Genomic DNA, 19,425 nt, shown 5'->3' with positions numbered 1-19,425 from the left:
ACAACCTTTGCACCCCCTCAAATTATGCCCCTGCTATCATCTATCTAAATCATGCCTATCTCTCTGTTTACATAGGGAGAGATTTATGTACCATATTTTTCGGACTATAAGGCTCACAAAAAATCCTCTGATTTTCTCAAAAATCAAAGGTGCGCCTTATAGTCCAGTGCGCCTTATATATGAACCACACTTACAGACGACAGCTGCCTTGAACTGTGCACAGGTCTGCCACCTGCTGGTCATTCATCCTTTTAATCAGGTGCACCTTATAATCCGGTGCGGCTTATATATGAACCTGGACATTTTAGCAGGCATTTATTGATGGTGCGCCTTATAATCCAGTGCGCCTTATAGTCCGAAAAATACTGTATGTGCTAGGCTCCGGCCTCCTGATAAATCAGCTGCATAGCGGCAGGACCTGGCATAGAATTCCGCTATAGCCTACACTTGAACAGGCGTACGCTATGGGTAGTACACAGACACAGGGAAGGAATGCCATTGCTGACCCACTGATCTGCCGGGCGCACACCCCTTCACACCGTTTTTGCTAGGAGGTGGAGTAAAAGGGGAAATACGCTCAATTCCTGTCCATATACCAGGAATTGGGCCTATTTCATGGTTTGTATGTCAAATTTCTGGCATCCAAGCCCTGATAAATCTGACCCATAGTTACAAACTTACTATTTGTTTTGTTTTCTATTTATTATATATTTCCTAATTATCTCTTATCTTTGTAATATCTATCTTTCTTCTTTTTATATATTTCCTATCTGTTTATCTAGCTATCTTCTCTTTATATATCTCCTATCCTTATCTATCTATTTAGTTCTCTATCTAGTATCTATGTATTCCATATCTCTCTCTCTATCTATCTATCTATCTCTATCTATCTATCTATCTATCTATCTATCTATCATCTTCTCATTATATACATGTATCTCGTCTCTGTTCATCTCATACTTATCTATCTATTTAGCTATGTATCTATTATTTATGTATCTCATATCTATCTTATCTCTATATAATATCTATCAAATATTTTCATGGATCTTCTCTATGTGACTGCTACACAGATGATATTGTAGAGGAGAGGACATACAGAGCAGTGTACCTGCTGGCCCCCATGGATTGCCCTGAGCAGAGGATCCAGTGTTAGTGCAGGCAGTGTCCCTGCAGTCAGACGTGGGCACTGTATCTCCAGCACCCCCTGTGCCTTCACCTTGCAGATCTCTTGTAGCAGAGGCTGAGCTGATGCTTCTCCTGATCTGCACAGCACTGGCAGGCAGCAGCTGTCTCCATGGCTGGTCAGGAGCTGCAGAAAAGCAACGCATCGCTTCTCCCCACTGACATCAGCCCTGGCTCGGTGGCTAAGCTGGCATCGCTGGGCATCATCGCCTGTGTCAGCCTGCTGGGCAATCTGCTGTTTGCATTCCTCACCCTGAGAGACAAGAGCCTGCACAGGACTCCCTATTACCTGCTGCTGGATCTGTGCATTGGAGACTTCATCCGCTCCTTGCTTTGTTTCCCTCTGGTGCTGAAATCCATCAGCAGCGGATCCCAATGGACCTACAGCAAGAGGAGCTGCAGGATCATGGCCTTTGGAGCGGTTCTGCTGTGCTTCCATGCTGCCTTTATGCTGCTGTCCATCAGCCTGACCAGGTACATGGCCATAGCCCACCACAGGTTCTACTGCAAGAGGATGACAGGCTGGGCTTGCATCCTGGTTATTGCCATGGCCTGGATCCTATCCATGGCTATGGCCCTGCCACCTGTCTTTGAGGTGGGCACCTACAAGTTTATTAAGGAAGAAGATCAATGCACTTTTGAGCATCGTTATGTCAAGGCCAATGACAGCCTGGGCTTTCTTCTCATGCTGGCCTTTATTGTGGGGGCCACACATTTCATCTACATGAAGCTGCTCTTCTTCATCTATGATCACAGGAAGATGAAGCCTGCTCAGTTAACTCCAGCCATCAGCCAGAACTGGAGCTTTCATGGACCTGGAGCTGCTGGGCAAGCAGCTGCCAACTGGATTGCAGGGTTTGGAAGAGGTCCAACACCACCCACCTTGGTGGGCATGAGGCAGACCACTCAAACCCAGATCAGGAGGCTGCTGGTGCTGGAGGAATTCAAGCTGGAGAAGAGGCTCAGCAAGATGTTCTATGTCATAACCTTCCTCTTCCTCCTCTTCTGGGCTCCTTACCTGGTGGCATGCTACCTGAGGGTCTTTATGAAGGTTGCAGCTCTCCCTCAGGGGTATCTGACTGTGGCTGTGTGGTTGACATTTGCTCAGGCTGGAGTTAACCCTATTGTCTGCTTCATGCTGAACAAAGAGATCAGATTGTGTCTGAGATCTTATATACCTTGCAGGAACACCCAGACACAAAGGGAGCCATACATTGATACATAATATCTCTGCACTTCTGGAGGATGTGAGGTCTGACCAGTATCAGTAGGGCAATTATATTTCATTATGCCAGGGATGATATAGGGTGTATGATGCCACCTACTACCCCAGCATGTTCCATTTATGATTCATAGGATGGCATGATGTTGTGTTGCCTGGGTACAGGGTTGGGGGCTGGTAGAATAGTCATCTATTCAGACAATATGTCTGTAGCAGGTGAATGAGATGTCAATCACTTCTCTCCTGGAGTGATTCTCATGATGATGATGATAATGAGGGTTGCATTCAGACTACAGGGTATCAGGATGAGCCTGGATACATTCTAGGTAACCATAGAAACATGAAACATTTACTGCATTCATCATTGTATGTTAATAGCATTGACATCCTGTTGGGGGGTAAGGTGATGGGTGAGGGGATAATTGTGGTTCTTTTATGGACACGGACATAAACAAATCCCATTGTTCTATTGTCCTGTGTAGACATCAGGTTTTGGCTGAGCTGCTTTTGTGTAACAAAATAAATACTGTTCATAAATACAGAATTTTATTTCTTGATACAATGATACAATTGTAACAATCTGATTGCTGGATCTGCATACAATTGTTTCTATCTTAAAACATAGGAGAACTGGGACAAATCTATTTATCTCTGTTTCTGTCTGCCCATTGTCTGCTCACTCTCAGTCTATCTTATGTATTTATTTCCGAATGTCTCTCTTTCTGTTTCTATCAATCCATAAAAACCATGCCTTTCTTTCTTTCTTTCTTTCTTTCTTTCTTTCTTTCTTTCTTTCTTTCTTTCTTTCTTTCTTTCTTTCTTTCTTTCTTTCTTTCTTTCTTTCATCTACTATCCATCTGCCTACAGTATCTATCTATCTATCTATCTATCTATCTATCTATCTATCTATCTATCTATCATCTCATATCTATATATCTATTTATCTATCTACACTATCTATTCATCTTTCTTACTTTCTTTCTTTCCTTCTTTCTTTTTTGTCTTTCATTCACATCTATCTATCTATCTATCTATCTATCTATCTATCTCATATCTATCTCATATTATCTATTTATGTGCCCCATTAATCTATTCTATGTAATATATGTATAGTGGTTCTACTGTGTGCGCTTTTATTAGCTTTTTATTCCTTTTCTACTGCATGAAAAGTGGAAACCATCAGCAGGCTGCTGGTTATGGATCTTGCTGATGGTTCTGCAACTCCTCATCACTGAGATAGATAAATGAGGTGCATACCTGGAGTAAACCTGCAGATTAATAGAATGTAGGCTATACAGTGTATTTCCTAATGAGCCTATTCAGATATACGCCATATACTACTGAATAGGTAAGTTGTACCTGTTTTACAAATTTATTTTAAATTCAAAAAACTACTTATTAAACAATATCCCTACTTACTATGTACCTATAGGTACCCTGTGCCCTGCCTTTTGGCCCCTGAATCACTACATCCTTCTGGAGTAGCTAGAAATTGTAATCTAATAGACTACAATAAGCAATTTTTGTGCTTAGTTAGTTTGTGCTATACATTTAAAGGGCCAGCACTTTCTTAAAGGGCATCTCCATTTTCATTAATTGGTTAATCCTGCCCTTCAGAAAGACCTTTTGTGGAAATGTGAATATTATTCATTCATCCTTTTTCTTACCGTATCCGGGTGCTTGTTGCTTTCTGCTGTAAATATCTAGAGCGTAGCCGTGATTAGTGACTGCATTTATTTGCTATATTAATCTGCATGATTTTAGATCAACCTTCTGTTATATCAGGAGTGTATAAAGCTGTCGCCCCTCTCCCATTCTTTACACTGCAGCTCTGCCTTCTCAGATTGATGAACCCACCACAAACACATCAGAAACCCCCAAATAAGAGGGAGCCTGGATATACACAGTTATGCAGGTGTATGATATATCAATTTAACCCTTTCCGTTTAATAGTTTGGGAAATTCTTGTGTAGTAACCTGACATATTAAGCAGAGTAGAGGAGCAGTATGTTAGGATTTGTGGTGCTGCTATATGTTGCCTGACAGTAAAAAATATGTTTGAGCATAAAGAAGTCAAGAATATAATCTGCATACACTGGTATGTAGTGTATAAACTTCTTATAGTAGGGCTATTATAACTCAGAGTTTGTAAATTACTTATCCCAAATATAATAGTTGTTATAGCCTATAGGAACCCATCAGAAGAGATGATTATTTGTCATAGGTAACTTTTCCACTTTTGTGTGCACTATGTTCTAGTAAATGGGGGTAATGAGTAGGAAAGTCATAGTAAAATGAGAATTGTCCCATTTATCATTGATCGTGCCATAACTTTTGCTGCTTGCAGAAGGTTTATACGTGCCAGCATGCACAACGCTGACTTTATACAAAATTTTGTATGGTATGCTGTAAATGTGCAGTATACAAATTACTTTGTGCCATATCTATTGCAACAGAAGGGCTTAAAGTCACCTAGTGGCTGAATTTAGTACTGCAACTTTTTTTTATTGTTTGGAAAGAGGTCCTAAAAAGTTCCTTTACAATTTAATGTAAGAAGTCAATGTTGAATTTACCCTGCAGGCATCCTTGGCCACTACATCCAGCTTCTTGGACACGTGTAACCCAATCCCACCAGTGGTATCTGGCAGTAGGATCATCCTCCCACAAGTATATTAACATTTTGTCACAGCTGCTTTTCAGATCCCCCATTAGGACATGTCACAGCATGGACCTCCAATGGGGACCCCTCTCAATGAGTCAGAGCAGAACAAGTGCTGTTTTTACTCTGGCAGACCCTTCCTGTCCATGTTATACATTCTTGTCCACTTGTTAAAGGGGTATTATCATGAGCAATATTCCACAGGATCTCTAGAACGGAGGTCTCCTAAACCCCAGGTAGTGGATGGACCATATGGAGAGTTGGCCATGCATAGACTTAAAGGAACCCTACCACTACAGAATTACCTATTAAGGTAGATCCGGTGGTAGGTGTATCTAACAGCCCTTTTTAGGGATAATCCTTTACTCCCCTCTATCTTTGCTAAACTTTAATCAGGGTAATATGAAAATTTTCTTAAGAGGTTACTGGGTCGTGGAGTAGCTGGAGCTAAGGCTACACGGCGCAGCTACTCCACGCTCCAGTAGGCTTTTTGATCCTCCTAACCAGACATCTTCAGCGTGTAGCTACGAGGAGCTGCGCGCATTTATCCGCGAAGCCGGAGTTCTGCGGATGCGCAGTAGCTCTGGCTTTGGAGCAGAGATTGCGCAGCCGCTGGCCTGTGTTTTGCGCATGCGCAGAACCATGGATTCGCGGACGAGTGCACGCAACTCCTTGTAGCTGCCACGCTGAAGAGCGGAGATTGGCCGTTCATAGATTTGAGTGGAGAGTGACCAGACAAATGTGAAAAGACTTGAGTGGAGAGTGGAGGTGCATAGACTTGAGTGGAGAGTGGCTTGGGTATAGATTTGAATGCAGAGAGGCCGGACATAGACTTCAGCGGAGAGTGAACGGGCATAAACTTGAATGGAGAGTTGGCTGTGCAAACACTTGAGTGGAGAGTGGATGTGCATAGACTTGAGTGGAGAGTGAACGGGCATAAACTTGAATGGAGAGTGCATAGTGCATGGTGGACAACCGTCCTTAGGGTAGATGCAGGTAGGAGAGATGGAACAGGTCATGAAAATTGTTCATGAGAATACTCCTTTGAGGCTGGTATGTAATAATACATATCTCTGCTGCAAAATCCTTGGAAAAATGAAATTGGTGAATTGGGTCAAGGGACACAAAAATGTAGTGGCATTCTTATCAGTATAACGCGGGACAGGATAGGTCCTCCAGAATAAGAGACGCTCTTTGTAATCCCTCTCCGTTCTGACATGAGGTGTGGATCCTGTACAGAGGACCCCTTTTTTATTAACTCCAAATTGGGTTTACCTTCAATCTTTATAGAAATACAATACACTTGCCTACAGTGTTGGACTAGATACCACCCTTCATAATCCCTTAGGGGCCTCCAAATTAAGTCTTCTTCTGCTCTATCAATGAGGTCCATTGTTATGTTAGATCCTGGGTCCACTGAAGGATCGTCTGACGGTCTGGTGGGCCAGTCCGACAATGCTTGCCTATATGATTGTCTTGATTGTAGAGGGAATATTTCTTAGTCATTTGGGATTTCTTTGCCGATTTGCCGTGTTCCTCCACTGAACCAGTTGGAGCTACCTGTACATACCTGTAAATACTGACGTTTCTCATTTCAGAGGAGATCTGTGTATTTTCTTCACTTCTATGCATTGTTATACCGACGTCACGCCTCATCCCCCTTTTTTACAATCTCTTTTTAAAGTGAACTCTTTTGTATAAGGACTTGGAAAATACCAAACGCCAATTTCTTTCCAAAACAATACAATTTTCAAGAAGGAGAAAATTTTTGCAAAGTTATAAGAAAAATTGTGTTACCTTTTACTTGTGATGTGCTCATTTCATATCTAATCGTTTTCAATAAACTTATTGACTAAAATCTGATGATTGTGATTGTAAGATTACAAGTGCACTGGGGGTGGAGCCTATTTTCCTCAATTTCTTTTACCTCTCTCCTCTGGAATAGTCATCCCTTTACCTATGATTATTATGCCAGCATCAAAGATGCCTGTAGGAAAAAATCAAGCTCACTGTGCTTGTAAGGCTAATTTGCATATTTTTAAAAGATGATTTTCTCTGTGCTGCTTCATTGTATTGTAACCACAAAGTTAGGTTTCTGTTCCTATTAAAGCCCCTAACACAGCAATATTATTGATTTTGGCAGCATTTTGGACCTGAAAGACTCCCTTTAACAGAATTCTCCCGAAATTTGAGAAAACCTTGTGGGTGGAAGCTCCTGCATTGCTCCAGTATCTCCATCGGGCTGGGAGAGCGGAAGGGTCATATAACCCACTTCGGCCAATCAGTTGCCTCCTCGGACCACAGGATGTCACTTTCTATTATGCCACAAGTCACATCCCATGGTCCATAATGTCCACTGATTAGCCAAAGAGGGACCTATGAGCCCAGGGCCGTCGCCAGCACTGAGCATACCTGGGCCCACATAAGGCTGTACAAAAGGAATCCATGGGGGTGAGGGGGGTTGTATCTATTGAATCCATAGGGGATGAGGGGGCTGTATATAAAATTACCATGAGGGGGCTGTTTGGGCGGATAGACTAGGGAAGATTTTGGGGAACAGGAAACTGTTTAAGTTTCAGAATTTTTAATGCTGCCACATGAGTTCACTGCAAAGGGGCCCACTGAGGCTCTGTCACCCAAGGGCCTACTAAATCCTGGAGCCGACCCTGAGTGAGCCCCAGTACTTTTGACCGAGTCGGTGAGCCTTAGCAGGGTAAGAACACTTTACAGGGCATTTCTCAATTTTGGTACAGGGTCTGTGTTTTTTGGTGCCTGAATAATGCTATAATTTTCACTGGGATGTTAGATTGTGACACAAGGGGTTAATGAATTGGGGCTTCACCGAAAAGGTGAAGTTCTAAGTGTGCCCCAAAAACAGTGCTGGGAAATTAAAAGTGCAGGAAAAGTGGCAGGATTTCACAGCTATGCCCAAATTGTGCGCCCCAAAAGAGAAAAGACGTGACACTATACAGAACATGGCCGAATTTTTACAAAAAATGCCAGAAAACTGGTGGAAAGTCTATAATAAATGGCGCCCTTTGAGGCACATTTACTAAGGGTCCGCACAACGCATTTTCGACGGGTTTCCCGACTATTTCCGATTTGCGCCGCATTTAAGTGGGGTTTTTGGCGCCCTCGATGGGACTTTTGCGCCGACTTGCATGCAACACAAATCAGGGTGTGTGGCCGACGGACAACCCGACTGATTCGGACTGAGCGCTGGATTTACATTTCAAATTATGTTGCAAGACAATGCACTCACATACACCGGAAGAAGAAGGTGAACTCCGGCGGACCAGAGCCGGGAAGCGACACATGCAGGAAAACGGACACATGGCGGCAGATTTACTTACCTGGTCCATTCGCGATCCAGCGGCGCGTTCTCTGCGGTGGATTCGGGTCCGGCCGGGATTCACTAAGGTAGTTCCTCCGACGTCCACCAGTGGCGCTGCTGCGCAGAAGTTCCCCGAGGCCCGCCGAAATGCACTCAAGTTCACCGGCCTATTCCTAGTGAAGGTAAGTGCAAGTCCCGGGGCAATTCAGGGGAAATCGGCGCAAATCGGAAATATTCGGGTAACACGTCTGGAAAACGCGAATCGGGCCCTTAGTTAGTGACCCCCATTATCTTGAAGAATCGCGCCGGACTTCATCCTCGTCGGAGAACGCACCTCTAGGATCGCGACCGGATCAGGTAAGTAAATCTGCCCCTTTATGTCTTTTTGTCAACCTGGCTCCATAAGGAAAACCCCTTTAAGAATCATATGTAGGATGTGTTTCAGTCCAATGATATCATTATGAGTAGGGGATGGATGGTCCAGGCATTTGTAGAAATGTATTACAAGTCTATATTTTAAAACTGAAAATGAACAAATGTCTTATAGTTCTTGCACTTCTTATAGTTTATTATACTATTTGTACCTATTGCACCGTTTTTGTTTACAGCGCAGTACAGAGGAGGGTTCATTAATAAAAATAGAATAAACCATTTGGAGAGAGACGATGTTGTTATTCTGATACAGAATTATTACACCGCAATATAATGGGACAAAATACAGAGCAGGACATGGTGGATTCCTGTAGGTTTATACACAACTTACAATCTCTTCATAATTTATCATGAAATTAAATATCCATTCTATGTACATATAAATACTGTCTCACAATCATAGATAGAATACATGTTACATTGAAATCTGCTACGTTGTAACAATTCTACTACTGGTCAGGATCTAATGATGAAATGCAATACTAAAGCTTTCTCAAACCTATGTAGTCTGTAGGGCAGGATGGGCTTCAGGGGGCACATACATGTCCTATGTCCGCAGGTATGACCATGTAATATGAGGTATTGTCCCTGGAGAGATCTGTAATCATACTTTTTTAGATATTTTTAGGAGCAGCAGGACTGTAATATATTCCAGGATTGTAGCTTCCCTAAATGCACTGGAGGCGTGTCCTCACACTGCTGTGCTCTTAGCTCCCTGCATTGATCTTCTCCACAGCCCCTCCCCTATGTCATGACTAAGGTCAGTAGCAGGTTTATAGTTGCTTGCTACAGTTGTCACTTTAATTAGAGAGCAGAGGCTGTGGAGGAGATCAATTCAGAAATCTGAGAGCGCAGCAGTGTGAGGACACACCTTCAACACAATCCTAGGATAAACCGTAAATCCATATTTCACAGTCCTGCTGCTACTAAAAACATACTCAGAGGTATGATTACACAACTCTCCACTGTCTGCATGGTTTATACTACTGATAGATTCCCTTTAAGGCTGGCTTTACATCTAACCTTTGGGGGGGGGGGGGGCAGAGGCATGATAAAATCCAACATACCCAATCCTTTCTTATTTACCCTAAGATATTGACACAGTCAGGATTCCCTTATACATATGAGGTTGTCCGCATAATCTAATGTGTATGGACCCTATAATGTTGCTTTGGTCAGGTTGAGCTTGCCACAGAGAATGCTTGCCTTGTTGCCCATAGAAATCAATCAGGGGCCACTCTGATTGTCTGCTGTAAGCAATAAGGCCACATTTTCTCGCTGACATCTCTCATACATGGTGCCCAGTATTCCAATATAATATGTCTCTAGCTTTCAACTTAAAAAAAAAGCTTTGCAAAACAATTTTTGGTAGCTGAAAAATTCCTCCGTCACAATCACATTTGTTCATCTCTTGCCGGGATCTCTTAATAGTAGAAGTCGCTGCTCTTCAGGAACGGCAGACATTTGTAGGTGGTGTCGTCCAACTTAGTACAGGTCAAGTTTGGGAGACAAGGACAAGTGTGGTGCATTCTTTTGCCAAAATATGGAGTCTGTGGGAACAGAATAGGATGTAATGTGAATACAATAAAGTTCTAAAAATAGCAATACTCCCAACACGTCACCCAGGCATATGCATATAACATTCTTGTACACTATGGATATGGCTGCGAGGTCCGTTGCATCATATCTTGCCAAGTTTATTTGTCCAGTGCCTCCTAATCTTCCCTAAGTGACAGTGGTACACTGCACCACAATGTCATGCCCATCATAGATCACAATACCATGCCCATCATAGATCATCATGCCACAATGCAATACCTATGATGTACAACAATGCCATGCCCACAATACACTACAATGCCATGCCCATTAAACACCACAATGTCATGTACATGATACACAACAATATTATGCCCATAGCGCATCACAATGCCATGCCCATCGGAGCTGCCATGCACATTGTGAACCAGTATACCAGACCCATGGCACAGCACAATACTTTTCCCATGGTCAATCACAATGCCATGCCCGTGATGCTCCACAATGCCATGCCCGTGATGCTCCACAATGCCATACCCGTGATGCTCCACAATGCCATACCCGTGATGTTCCACAATGCCATGCCTGGGATCTTTCACAATGCCATGCCCGGGATGTTCCACAATGCCATGCCTGGGATCTTTCACAATGCCATGCCCGGGATGTTCCACAATGCCATGCCCGTGATGCTCCACGATGCCATGCCTGTGATGCTCCACAATGCCATACCCGTGATGCTCCACAATGCCATGCCTGGGATGCTCCACAATGCCATGCCCATGATGCACCACAATGCCATGCCAATATTGGATCACAATGCCATGCCTGTGATGCACCACAATGCCATGCCCGTGATACTCCACAATGCCATGCCCGTGATGCTCCACAATGCCATGCCCGTGATGCTCCACAATGCCATGCCCGTGCTGCAACACAATGCCATGCCCGTGCTGCAACACAATGCCATGCCCGTGCTGCAACACAATGCCATGCCCATGCTGCAACACAATGCCATGCCCATATTGGATCACAATGCCATGCCAGTGATGCACCATAATGTCATGCCCATATTGGATCACAATGCCATGCCCAAGATACACCAGAATATCATGCACATAGTAAACCAAAACACCACACCCATAATGAGCCACACTGCCATTCCCATGGTACAACATAATGAAATGGCAAGTGAACACAACAACACTATGCCCATAATATAGCATAATGCCTAGTTATGATGTACTACAATGACATGCACACGGTACATCACCGGGCACTTCATCTACAAAGCCATATATTCGTTTATATATTGTATCACTCGGGAGTTGACAGAATTTCTTTAAAGGGGTATAAGTTAACCATGTTTTACTACTCCCTAAAATAGCGCCCCACCCATCTATAGGTTGTGTCTAGTACTGCAGATAGAATAACAACCCTCAGTCTGTAAATTGCACATATTTTCAGGGATAACCTTTAGTGCTTCCTCCTATCTATCTCTGGCAGTGCTGCTATCTTTGGCCTGTGTTTAGATGAGGCTGAAGGAGAAATCTGAGGGAAATCTTACTAACGTGCAGCCATCATTGTAGATTTTGTCTGTCATCGATCAGCTATGTCACTGGCATCGCCCTGCCTTATAAAACACATGAGCCATATTTGCTGCCAGTTGACGTAAATATAAAAGGCAAGGACAGGAAAAACGATCTGGTGCAAAACCCTTGAATGTCGCCGCCCTAAATGATGATGGTTACTCTATACGTAGCCCATCATCCATAAATATCACAGAAATCTGTGCTCTGCCACATACATGTCAATGGTATTTGGGTAACTACCACTCCTAGCATGCTCTGATAAGCTGGTAGTTGTAGTTTCACAACAACTGAAGGGCCAATAAGTGTAAATCATAAGTGTGGGGTTTATTAAGAGATTAGGGTGGGATTAGGAGACCCCCCATTGTGTGATATGACGTACTAGTGGATTCGCATATCTTTCTACATATATTCTCAACAATATAACCTGTTGATAAGCATGGCTGTTGTTCATGCCCATAGAAACCAATCACAGTGCAGCTTTCATGTTGTATCTTGCTCTAGAGAAATGAAAGCTGTGTGCTGATTGGTTGCTCTGGACAACAAGGCCTCTGACATATTCCAGTGTAAACAATGCCTGAGCTATAGGTTCTCATGTTAAAAATAATGTATCACTGAGGCCAAAAGGAAATTATTGTGGTCTCCGTCAGGTCAAAAGGGGAACAAGGCCCCGCTATGAATACAGCGTCTGCCTAAAAGTTTGAAATGAATAGAGATATTTTCCAACCAGTGCTCTGTTCTTCCAAGCACTAGGGTATTTGTATGGAAAGGGAATTTATTAAAGGGTTTGTACAAGAGCAGACTTTTTTATGGGCCTCAGGTGGTACCTCAGTCGTTACCTCTGGTTAGGCACGGATCCTCACGCCAATGCTGGACTTGGTTAATATACAGAGGCTCAGGGGTGTCTTCACTTTAACAGTGCAGATGACCATATTGGAGGCCATGATCCTACCGCACAAATGGCAGCCAGATAACAGCCCCCATAGATGCCTAGGACACCTGGTCACAATGCTGTAAGCACGTTGTCTCCCACCCATGATAGAACCAGGCACTGGCGTTGCAAATTATAGAGCAGGTCCTATCTTTGGACCAATTTGCAGCACAACCACTCTGCTTAATATGAAGAGGGGAGAGGTGAGGAGCTCCCCCCCTTCCCTTCTCCACTTGCCCATGTGCTTCACTCAAGTTTTGTCCACGTGAAGCACACGGTTGTGTCGTGGAGCCTAATACAGGTGCAATCTGTGATGGCATTGAGGGAAAGTGCCACGTTGGACCAAAGGCAAGGACTGCAGTAAGTATAACTTGTTTGTCATTTTTAACAAAAAAAAATTATCTGATCTTGGACAACCCATTTATTTCTTCTAGGTCAAAAGATCGTAATTTTTCCCAATGGAGCCTGCATGGTAGTACACAAAACCTTATACCGAGGAGCCATATTGCCTACATACAGACCCATAACCAATCCAAATCGGAACCTTAAGGATTCATGCACAACACCGAACCATAGCGGCTGTATGGAAAGACATAAATTCACTACAGCCCCCTACAGTGTCGGACTGGCCCACCGTAGGATCCTCTGGTACTGGCCCTGGCTCAACCCAATACTGAACCCCAGAGGTCCATCAGAAAACACCACAATTTGGAGGCTGCTAGGGAGTAGTGCATAGTGGGCCCCTTAAATTGATTTTCTCTGGTGGGCCTAAGGAAACCCAGTCCGACACTGGCCCCTTATACACTGTATGGTGATCTTTTTGGCGCCATATCTTATTTAACATCCAACTGTATAATTTGTGGAATGGGGACTATAGGACGATTCCATTGAGATATATATAGAGTGGTAATTCTCTTCTGTGCACATTTCAGTTAATACCTCATCCTTCAAGTGCTCATATCCACGGCAAATAAAGTCAATTTGTTGGGTGTTTCAATCCTCAATTATGTGGCATTAGCAGCAGGGACAATTAATTATCGGCCAGCACTTACTTTATGACTTAATGGATGACAGTCATCTCCTTCATTGCCAAGAGGAGTGCACATCCGTAAGCTTCTTATCCAGAGGCTGACGGCGCAGCACATCCCTCCTCCGCACTGTACATCCCTTTCACAAGCCTGGAAATAAAAATAAAGCAAACAAAATGCTTCATGTAACAAAGGAAGAGCAACAATAGCAAACTCTGCAGGAATGCCATTATGTGTAGTCCTTGTCATGCCAGAAAATATCTACAGAAACCTGAACAGGAGGTCACAAGTATTTTACTGATCTGCACAATGAGAGTGCTGTTTACAGTATTACAGAACTATGTAGATATGTGGGGGCTCAGGTGGGCTCTAAACATCTTTAAATAACAAATTGAACAGAGGTCATACTTTGAGCTCCACAGTCCTTGAATGATGAGGTACAATGGCTTTACTCACCCCATTATAGGACAGTGTTTCTACTGGATAAAGGGGGCCCTTCCTGTGGCTCTTATTATTATCCTTTTTGTGGTTTACATTTTTGAGCCCCTCCCTTTGCGGTGGTCTATATTTTTAAGCCCCTCCCCCTGCAGTGGTCTATATTTTTGAGCCCCGCCCCCTGTTATGGTCTATGTTATTCAGTCCGTTCCCCTGAAGTGATCTATATTTTTGAGTCTCCTCTTCATTGAGGTTCATTTTCTTGAGGCAAATCTCCTGTTGTGGTCTATGTTATTTGTTACCACTTTCTGTTGTGGTCTATATTTTAGAGTCCTGCCCATGTTGTGGTCTATATTTTAAAATCCTGCCCCTGTTTGATCTATATTTTAGAGTCCTGCCCCTGTTGTGGTCCATATTTTAAAATCCTGCCCCTGTTTGATCTATATTTTAGAGTCCTGCCCCTGTTGTGGTCGATATTTTAGAGTCCTGCCCCTGTTGTGGTCTATATTTTAGAGTCCTGCCCATGTTGTGGTCTATATTTTAAAATCCTGCCCCTGTTTGATCTATATTTTAGAGTCCTGCCCCTGTTGTGGTCCATATTTTAAAATCCTGCCCCTGTTTGATCTATATTTTAGAGTCCTGCCCATGTTGTGGTCTATATTTTCGAGTCCTGCCCCTGTTGTGGTCTATATTTTAGAATCCTGTCGCTGTTTGGTCTATATTTTAAAGTCCTGCCCCTGTTGTGGTCTATATTTTAGAGTCCTGCCCCTGTTGTGGTCTATATTTTAGAATCCTGTCGCTGTTTGGTCTATATTTTAGAGTCCTGTCCATGTTTTGGTCTATATTTTAGAGTCCTGCCCCTGTTGTGGTCTATATTTTAGAGTCCTGCCCCTGTAGTGGTCTATATTTTAGAGTCCTGCCCCTGTTGTGGTCTATATTTTAGAATCCTGTCGCTGTTTGGTCTATATTTTAGAGTCCTGTCCATGTTTTGGTCTATATTTTAGAGTCCTGCCCCTGTTGTGGTCTATATTTTAGAGTCCTGCCCATGTTGTGGTCTATATTTTAGAGTCCTGCCCCTGTTGTGCTCTATATTTTAGAGTCCTGCCCCTGCTATGGTCTATATATTTTTGAGTCCAGTACCTATTATTGTCCATTTAATCTGGGCTTTTAATGTTTACTGTCTAGTATCAAGGTGCTGTTTTTGGATCACTGAAAGCTGGTTAGTAAATATCCACACCACTGCTGGTTTTACATGTGACATATATACATTGAGGTAGCCCTTCCAAAAAGTGTGCAACCTCCATCCACTTGTGGTCAACTTGCAACTTTCTCATCCTAATTCATGTTAATGGAGCCCATGAATACCAGAATTCCAGAATCACAGAGTATCATGTAGTAGCCTGACCCTGCTAGATCTGAGGTTCACGACTAAGAAATCAACTTCATTATAGAAGACCAAATTTTGTAATGACGTCTTGGAGCTTTCCATATAGCGGCATAGTCCATCTTATGTAAAGTAATGAGAGGGGCTCGGACGCAATATCTGAAGTGGATTTCTAGGAAATCAATGAAACCTATAACAAACAGCCTAAATATTCAGGGAACACTTTATCCCATCTGTATAATCTTTCTTCTCTGCATCACACATTGTATTAACATAATAATACACAAACATCATATGCAGTAACAAGGAACTAACCCCTTCATCACTGCCATCTTCTGCTGATTCTGATGCTATGTGATGCCTACATTTTCACTTTCCCTGAATTATAGGTTATATTAGTATTACATTATTATATGGAGTTACAATGTATTACACTCAGGGCCAGGTGATGGCTGCGGGAGGCAGATCAGCAAAAATATCAGGTGGGGCCCCCTCCCCTCTTTTTGGAATAAAAGGGAGAATTTTAGTTACTGGTTAATCTATATTCCTTCTAATGATCCCATATAGAGGCTCCAGTAGCCCAGTTTGCATAATATATAATCCATCCTCAATTGTGATACAGAATTTTATTATTACAGGATTGCAGAGAGCAGAGGGACAACTTCTATTTTAGTGGATAAACATCTATAACATCTACAAAAATTGATAAAATAACTGACTTTACTAAGAAATTAGATAGTCTGGCATCACAAAGTTGATAATATGGAAAATAAAAATGATCTATATGATGTGTTTTCCATTTTATGATTAGGATGATTATTATTTTGTTATTATTCTTCTTCTCATTATTGTTGTTGATTTATTATCATTGTTTACTATAATTAAATTCTTAAAGTTTATTATTTTATCGCTCTTATTTGTGTTACTATGTTTATTATTATTTTTGTTATTTATTATTTTATTATCATTATAATTATTATTGTAATCATTAATTATTATTATCGTATTCACCTTTTTTTTTTTTAATTAACTTTTATCTAATAATCCAGTCCTATGAACGTCGGATGAAAGGAATTTCTATGGAGAATTATTTGACAGATGGGAAAAATGAATAATAATATTGTACGATTATTGTTATTATTATTGTTTTATTATATAATATTAATAATAAAAACAATCTTTATTTATATAACGCCATCATATTCCGTGGCGCTTTACAAATGAATTACTTTATTTATTATTATTATTATTATTTTTTATACTGTTTTATATTTGTCTCACCTAATAATCTGGCATCTATCACCTCCCATAAATGTTATTTTTTTTAAAAAATGTATCTTCATTAGCTTATTATACATGAAAGCAATTTAGTAAATGAACCATAAAGTGTTAATATTACTCATGGCACCTCTGTAACTGCTAAACGTTCAAGGTAACATTGTGTTCTCTAAGCAAAATGATCCGAAATCCAGGACAAAGCCGAGACATAGACTGCAACATCTGTATCTATTTTGTAAAAAGCAAAATATGGACACATAATATCCTATATTGACCAGTGATAGAACAGAGGATAACCAACCCCATAAGATCTCATCCCAATATCAATGCCCCCCTATTACTTTAGTTCCTCGACTTTGCCTTGAGACTCCTCGGTAAATATTGGGTCAGGATTTTGGTTTTTCAAGACTTTATTTTTAATGATATTTTTGGAATTTTGTGCAGTTTAATAAATTATTGAGGCTTTACTCCACAAAACCTATAATTGGTGATAATTGGTTTTGAAAACCTCCCGGACAATTTAATGACCCTTCAATGGGGGGAGTCCAGCAGGCGACTACTACATCTACACTGAGGTAACGGAAAATCCCTGGCGGCCGCTGACTGTTACATAGAAAGTGGTCAGTTCAATGAGTGAAACCTCTGTAGAATAAAGGGATTGACAAATCTAATGTGAGGTCTCATGAGTCAAATATGGAGCCAAATATGAATCATGAAGTAGGTGGCCAAGGTAGGATCACAATTAGGATCTCAAGTTAATCTACCCATAAAACCAGACATGAAGTGGGTCATGGTTCTTGTATGTGGGTTTTAGAAGTGGAACCTGCATCATAACCTTATAACCTTCTGGGTCAAGTAAGGAACATATTTGCAAGTTGGAACTTAATGATATATGGAAACTACAGGAAAAACTACAAAAATTATCAGCCCCCACCACTTTTTTCCATCTATGTTCCTATATTAACTAACCTAGGACCACAACATTCTGCATTAGAGCTATAGTCATGTTGCAACAACCAACCGGTGGACCCTCATCTTTAACAGTACATGTTAGCTGTGGGATGGGTTGTCCACCAAAGTTGACATAATTGGTACCCTGAGGTCTTCTAGTACAAATTTTGGTCCTGTGGTTCCTCGGATTAAGAATGGATCTAAGAGTATTCCCTTTAACGGGCTATCTGAAGCCTTCAAGAATGTTTTAATTAGGATTTAGGTTGTAATTAGCCCAAACAGCAACATTTGTTATTTTAGAAACAACATATGGACCTAGCTATTAGGAGGACTCAAAGAATGAAACCCTTGGAAATGGGTGGGAACACATCGTTTAGAAGACCCTTGGAGAAGAAGAACTTTCTAGAGAAATACTATTCATATTGTTACCAAGAATCTGACCGGATTTGATGGATCTTAATATTACTGAACCTCTTTGAGATGACCATCTAGGGAAGGTGGCCTTCTAATGGAACATGTCCATTGTATTGAAGGTGAAAACCTGTTACGAGAAATCTGGTCTGGATAATGGGGTAATCTGCTCAAAGAGAGGTTTACTACTTACCCCAGTGATGACTGCAGCTTCTCCAAACTTTAGGAGCAGTAAGGCAACAAAAAGGAGAGATAGTGACTGTACTCTTCTCATAATAATTAAGAAGAAGGTTGAAGATAGTAAATGATATATTTCCAAGTGGGGGAAGTCACGGTGAGCCCAAAAATTCAACAGAAGTATGGATGTCAGGTAGATGATGGGTCTGAGGAGAAGACTTCCAAGAGCTGAAGAAATTGAGTTGTGACTTGGTGTGTTGCTCCAATTTCTTGAGCTGTTATAAAGCTCGGCTTCCCATTCAAACCGACCTCCATGACTCAGAGAGAGCGAGATAAAGCTTAGCACAACGATGTAGTAGGTGCCAATCACAGGGTGAGAGACAGGGAGCAAACTCCGCACCCCCGCCCATCAGCCTCAGCTCCCATCATCATTGGCTGTGGGAGAAATTAGCAGCACAAGTCCCAGTTCTGAGAAGCTCAGTTTACAAGGTTATTTCATTTCTGTTTCTATGCTCATCCCTCTTCGTGGTGATGTGAATGGAAAAACAAAATCACATGCAGGGGAAAAAACACTCCAGAGGTGCTACTAGAGCGATTATATATCAGGTTACAAAAGGATTTACTCACATTAACATGCACAGAAAAATCATATTCAAAATTGTATTTCTTAGGAAAATATACTTAATGTAACAAATTTTACCTTTCACCAGCATAATAGTGAGTGCAGCTCTGGAGTATAATACAGGATAAGTAATGTCATGTATGTACACTGTGACTGCACCACCTGCAGCAGAATAGTGAGTGCAGCTCTGGAGTATAATACAGGATGTAACTCAGGATCAGTACAGGATAAGTAATGTCATGTATGTACAC

General features: G+C 41.8%; 2 protein-coding genes across 2 annotated transcripts; one reads left to right on the top strand and one right to left on the bottom strand.

Moving 5' to 3' along the window:
• The first annotated feature begins 1,104 nt into the window (after window positions 1–1,104).
• GPR27 (G protein-coupled receptor 27) lies at window positions 1,105–7,026 on the top strand. Its single transcript, XM_072127387.1, has one exon. It carries the CDS (start codon window positions 1,298–1,300, stop codon window positions 2,408–2,410), a length of 1,113 nt encoding a protein of 370 aa, XP_071983488.1. The 5' UTR covers window positions 1,105–1,297; the 3' UTR covers window positions 2,411–7,026.
• Window positions 7,027–8,955: 1,929 nt separating this feature from the next.
• On the bottom strand, window positions 8,956–18,888 carry PROK2 (prokineticin 2). Its single transcript, XM_072128050.1, has 3 exons — window positions 18,569–18,888; window positions 13,941–14,066; window positions 8,956–10,382 (listed from the first exon to the last, which is right to left on the bottom strand). Exons 1-3 carry the CDS (start codon window positions 18,647–18,649, stop codon window positions 10,257–10,259), a joined length of 333 nt encoding a protein of 110 aa, XP_071984151.1. The 5' UTR covers window positions 18,650–18,888; the 3' UTR covers window positions 8,956–10,256.
• Window positions 18,889–19,425: the final 537 nt, after the last annotated feature.

Source organism: Engystomops pustulosus, chromosome 10 (assembly GCF_040894005.1).
Source record: "Engystomops pustulosus chromosome 10, aEngPut4.maternal, whole genome shotgun sequence".
NCBI lineage: Eukaryota > Metazoa > Chordata > Amphibia > Anura > Leptodactylidae > Engystomops > Engystomops pustulosus.
This window is presented reverse-complemented; position numbering and strand designations above follow the sequence as displayed.